Source organism: Cardiocondyla obscurior, linkage group LG09 (genome assembly GCF_019399895.1).
Source record: "Cardiocondyla obscurior isolate alpha-2009 linkage group LG09, Cobs3.1, whole genome shotgun sequence".
In the NCBI taxonomy this organism is placed as follows: Eukaryota; Metazoa; Arthropoda; class Insecta; order Hymenoptera; family Formicidae; genus Cardiocondyla; species Cardiocondyla obscurior.
This window is the reverse complement of record NC_091872.1, coordinates 2951069-2956566: the sequence shown is the minus strand read 5'-3', so window position 1 is coordinate 2956566 and position 5498 is coordinate 2951069. Positions and strand designations below refer to the sequence as shown.

Sequence of the window (5498 nt, the reverse complement as noted above, 5' to 3'; positions counted from 1 at the left end):
CTACTTCGTACCGTACCGGCGGACAGGCAGCGCGCGACTGTGCGCGAGTGCGCGCTCCACCTTCGCGTTCGCGCTCGCCCTCTTATGGCCCTTTATGGCGCGTCCACTCAAACATCGACACTCACTACTTGACGGCTATGTCACTTTGCCGCAGTAGATTCTGCGCGCGTTTTTATTCCTACAACGGAGCTCTAAATTAACATAATGCGCAATAATGTAAATCTAAAGCACTCGTTTTACGCGATTGTACTCGTTTGAAAACGTTAAAAATTATCGCGGTATATTAATAGGAAAAAAAAAAGATATATTTAATTTGTAAAATTTACAACAAAGACTATGATATAAAGAAAAGTTGATTCACCTACGCGCGGCACTTTTGTTAATTTATAAATTTACGAATAAGAGTATGAAATATAATGCATGTTACACTATGCGTGTCCTTAAGGTAATTTTCTTTTCGCAGGCTCTTCGTGAACTCTAACAGGGAGAGTAGAACGTGGACCACACTTCCAAACATTGCCGTCTTTGTCGAGTATACTCGCACTTGCCGTAATTTGATATTGACCACCACCACCTGGCACAGAATTTACCCCGACCATAGTGCACGGGGGTATACTCGTAGATCCGGGTACTCCCAAGGATAATAAAAATTCACAGGCAAAAAAGTCTCGATGAGGCGTCACTGTTTGCTGTAATTCATTTGCGTTGGAATCCTATAAACACACGTATATTTCATTTATAGCATTACTATTTAATATATTTAATATTGCGTAAATAACATGCATTTTTATTGTGTTTAATTCCTTCATTCTTAATTCACATTTTTAAACAGTTTTTATAGATATGTTTATTACATTCATTACGTATACATTTAAAATTAAATATGCAATAATGTAGATTATTTTTAATAATTAATATAATTATTTTAAACGGTTTATCTACCTTTTGATCAGAATTTATCTTTGACGGTGGTGTCGTTGATATAGAAATGCACACGGCAGCGACGGAACGGAAGAGCGATGCTCGACGACCGTGTCGCAACACTCCTTCTACCTTGAGCGCTAGCTGGCTACCTTGTGGCACAGAAACGGGTTCACCGAGAACACGCGGTTGAGGAGATACCGATAATTTAATGCTGGTGGTCTGCAGAGTTTGAAAGAAGTATCGCGGAATCGGTAATCTCATTGTTCCACCGGCAAGCAAAGTCACTTGCGATATCAAACAACTGACTCTCAAGTGGCTGATTGATCCGTTTTTACCGTCGCCACCCACCCAAGATGGTGCTAAGCGGCGTAGCTCAGCGCAGCAACGAGCCAATTGTCGCATTTCTATCGAATCACCAAAATGAAAATTCACAGTGTCATTCTGTTGTTGATACATTGCCATACCAGGTTCACCACAAACTCGTTCTACGCTATTCGCAAGTAATCGGCATATTTCTTGTAATCTACACGAAATGAATTAAGGTAGATAGCCAAAAAAATGTTTTAAGTAATGTTAATTAAAAAAAAAAATGCACTCTTGAAAGGATACGCCCGAATATTTGCCAACGACCCTGGATCAGCATCAAAGGCTGATTGATACAGTTTTTGGTAATTTTCTGCACAGGTTTTCAAATCTTGCGCCGATTTTCTTAACTGTAATGCATAATTTATAACGTAGTAATATATGCATGTATAGCTCAAGTTAATATAATTTTATAAATAATTATACCTGGTGTGTAACGCGTCCGTATCTTTGAAGATCGTCTTTCGTCGCGATAACAACTGTCACAGCAATAGCAGGTGGCGGTGCGGTACACAAAGATCTAAAAATATGAACATTGATTTTTATGATAACTGTTTTTAAAAATTATATTTGCTACATTTTTACTTACATGCATGAATGTAATAATTGTGCTACAGAATGTAAGAACTCGCAACGTAATTTTGAATATTCACTTGGAAATTGTAAACTACGTAATGGAGTACTAGCAGCTTTCAGAGACGCACAAGCACTTGCATAACGTGCTACCGCGCCATTTAGTCTTTCCACAATTTCAGCTTTACTTATATCTTCTTTATCTTCCGTCTTATTCCTTTGTACATTATTATTACATTAAAAAAAAAATACCGAAAAATATTATCTTATTATCTCGCACGTAAATAAAATAAAGAATACGTACACGAGACAGCATTCTGCTTTTGTAACTAATTCTAAACCAGACAGCCAAAAATGTAATTGTTCCGACGCTACAGTTTCCTTCAAACCTTTAAATATCTCAGAGGCAATTGTATGGTGGCCGTATCTTGCGGCGCTGCGGGCAATGCGATATTTTGCCCAGCCATCTACGCTCCTTACAGTGTTGTTTACCGCCTCTAAACATTCTGAATTCCATTCGTATCCCCCAGCCACCATTTGGAATAGAAGTGTACAAAGCATCACCTTTTTAAATCAGAATCAATTTTCATAAACGTATTTAGTTATTGAGAAGTTACATTTTTCTTGATTGTCTTTTTATGTATTATAAATTTACCTTTGTATGCACATGAGACGTCTGTGAAAGTTTGATCAAAATATCCGGTAAAAGCGGAAGCAATGTATTTTCTTCCAAACTACCGATAGCACCTAGAGCTTCGCACAGTGCAACTGTCTGTTCCTCATTCTGACTGTTTTCTACGCTGGCATTAACAAGAGTAGAACCAATAGCATCGACAAATATAGTGCAATGATTAGGTTGCGACTGACATAATTTTACAGTCGAGCGTAGGCATGCCTTTAACTGATGTAAATGCTTATCATCCAAAACTAGCAACACAATCAAAGATTCAAGACAAGAAATCACATCTTGTATACCATAAGCAGGCAGTCCTTCTTGATAACTGTTAACAAAATAATGTATATAAATATTTTAAATACATTATGTATATTTATTAAAAATCCTTTATGCATACATACCAATAACAGGCAACTCTAGAAAGTATAGTGACTGCTTTTACCGCGACAAACGGATCAGGTGAATAACATGCATTTAAACACAGTTGTAACAAGGGACTATTTTCTTCCATATTTGCATCGCACGTTATAGCATTTTGACTAAGTACCTGCATTGCAATAAATTTTGTATTCTTATATAAATACATATTGTAAAAAAAATTTTTGTAATTGAAAAGAATTTATATTAATTTATCTGACCTCAATTACGTCTAAAGTGCGAACGAGAAGATCCGTGTTTCCTGCTCCATCTTGTAAAAGTGTCGTGGTACTCTCTAAATTGTTAAATGCAAATTATTGTAAAATTATAAAATATTAATTGTATTTTATATATTACATACCAATTAAGTTATTAAGAGCACCCTGCGGCCAGAGATGCGCCCCTTTCCTAGCTAAACTGTGCAAGAGATGGAGAGCATGACGTTTAACAGACAATCTTGGATCATCTTGCAAATAGCGTAATAATAACGCGACCTGTTGTGGCACGTCTATTAATGTTGCAGAAGCTAAGGTACTTAATGCACTTAGAGTGACTCTGACAAATTCTGCTGCTGGATAACTCGCAAGAAGTTCCATACATAATTCGTTTACCTTTAATTAAAAAATTATATATATTTTTTTTTAATTTATATATATTAACAACATACATTAACTGTATAAAATCTTATATACCATTGATGCTGTAAAAGTATCATGGTGCATGTATTGTAAAATTGGTATAAGCTGCAATTTCATTGAAGCAGGTGTAGCTTGACCTCTGATCATGTCGGAAATCTTACTGCACATAGATACAGCAAATAATTTAGACTGTGCTGCAAACATTTGAGCAGCATATATTGCAGCTTCTACTTCAACTGAATCGTGAGAATCCAAGGATCTTCTTATACTGTGGTGCACCTTGTGTAATATTAAATAATAACTTTATTGTTCTTGTAAAATTAATAAATATTTTTTTTTTTTTTCTAAACAATTAAATGTATTACTTGTTGCCTTTCAGGAATAATACCAGCTACACTGCCCAATGTACGTAGAGTGAGAGCCCTAGCAACAGGATCATTTGAATGTATAACGCTATAAATGCGCCTTACAAATTCATCTACATTCAAAATCTTATCAAGATGCTTCTCACTCTGCTGGCACACTCTTAAAACCCACACTCGTAAAAAGTTACTACCAGTGCGAAATACTTCTGCCAATTTCAGTAGAGATGAGTTTATTAATATTGGAAAGGGATATTTCTCAAATAATCGAGGAAAACGTACTATAGCCTCACATTGTTCTCCAATTTTGGTTGAACGTAAACCTACAATCACAAGCATTTAAAGTTAAAATAAATGTTTAAACAAGCTGTATACATTTATTTAAATTTATAATAATTATTTAATATTTTTTTATTAAGAATTTATTTATGTGAAATAAGTAACGTATTTATATGCTACAAATTAGAGAAATACAGATGTAAACAAACCTTTGTCGAGTTCTATAAGAGCCGTGTTCGCATCTTGCTCTGGTTCCCCAAGTCCAGTATCGTTGAACGCATTCATTCTCATTCCAATCATATTTTTCAGTATTATTTACACAGTTAACATCTAAATTTTAAACACCGTACTTCAATCCACACCGCTTTATCGCACATAACCTATCTAGTTGTGACATCAATAAAGTCTCAATGAGTTAGAAATTAATATATCCACAAAAATAAAAAAATAACACAAAGAAAATTTACCAATTACGTAATTATTTAATTAATTATTTGCAAATATTTATTGAAATCCGTGTTTCGTTAGATTTAACCGGTCCGTTGTCACTGCACTGTTACTTTCAACTCTATTTGTACTTTTTGCACGCTTGCTATCTCTAGTCGTTCAGTAGAAGACCCGTCGGCCTAGCGTTTGAGTTTGAGCCAGTCGACAGTAATGATAAACGGGAAGGGTTTTCTCACGCATGTGAGGAAAATAAGAACTCATTTCAGTGTGTGTTTATAAGAGGGAGAGCCTTAAAGACCTTACTTTTCGAAAGGTCCCAATTCGTGCGCGCCATTATAATTGGGGACATTAATTAATTATAATAATTCCTACACGATGATTACATTATAATTGAGTAGTCGACGACGTGTTATTAGTTCAAGAAGACGCAATTAAAAACTACGAAAAAAAATCATGCGACTCACCGATCTGCATCAGCGGAGTTGTTGAATTCTGCCGGTGGCTGTAACATAAAATAAAATATATTATTGTAGACATGTAAATTGGTTCATAAAATTAATTAAAAAAAAGGTAAAAGTTTTTATTTAATATTTTATTTTTTAAAAATGTATATTCACCTAAGAGTTGCTCCGCCGATGCAGGATGCCCGTCCCGGGCCTGCTCCTCCTCTCAGATGGGACGTGACGAGCCATCCTTCCGCGCACTGGACACTCGCGAGATAGTCCACGACACTCCCGACCGTTAAATCCTCGAATTCGACACGAGAAACGAATTACGACGTGTAGCGAAAGCTGAGATTACGCGCAGAGGCCTCCACAT

At 35.9% G+C, this 5498-nt stretch overlaps 1 protein-coding gene across 3 annotated transcripts; it reads right to left on the bottom strand.

The window, feature by feature from the left end:
• Nucleotides 1–59: 59 nt before the first annotated feature.
• Ints7 (Integrator complex subunit 7) lies at nucleotides 60–5481 on the bottom strand. Of its 3 annotated transcripts, XM_070661362.1 has the most exons (16): nucleotides 5297–5481; nucleotides 4700–5181; nucleotides 4442–4616; nucleotides 3957–4276; nucleotides 3646–3870; nucleotides 3315–3564; nucleotides 3175–3248; nucleotides 2938–3083; nucleotides 2516–2861; nucleotides 2165–2424; nucleotides 1877–2077; nucleotides 1714–1807; nucleotides 1534–1637; nucleotides 943–1447; nucleotides 428–713; nucleotides 60–178 (listed from the first exon to the last, which is right to left on the bottom strand). In XM_070661362.1, exons 3-15 carry the CDS (start codon nucleotides 4530–4532, stop codon nucleotides 441–443), a joined length of 2889 nt encoding a protein of 962 aa, XP_070517463.1. In that variant the 5' UTR covers nucleotides 4533–4616; nucleotides 4700–5181; nucleotides 5297–5481; the 3' UTR covers nucleotides 60–178; nucleotides 428–440. The 3 variants fall into 3 exon arrangements, with proteins under 3 accessions (XP_070517463.1, XP_070517461.1, XP_070517462.1); XM_070661360.1 differs by lacking the exon at nucleotides 60–178 and having other exon boundaries at nucleotides 427–713; nucleotides 5297–5480; XM_070661361.1 differs by lacking the exons at nucleotides 60–178; nucleotides 4700–5181; nucleotides 5297–5481 and having other exon boundaries at nucleotides 427–713; nucleotides 4442–4679.
• Between the last annotated feature and the right edge of the window lie 17 nt (nucleotides 5482–5498).

Coding starts and splice junctions, on each gene's coding strand:
- Ints7 (XM_070661362.1), bottom strand. CDS start 4,532: ATGATTGGAATGAGAATGAATGCGTTCAACGATACTGGACTTGGGGAA. Junction 3,871..3,956: donor TTATTCCTGAAAGGCAACAA/GTAATACATTTA, acceptor ATATTACACAAG/GTGCACCACAGTATAAGAAG. Junction 1,448..1,533: donor TCGTTGGCAAATATTCGGGC/GTATCCTTTCAA, acceptor CATTTCGTGTAG/ATTACAAGAAATATGCCGAT.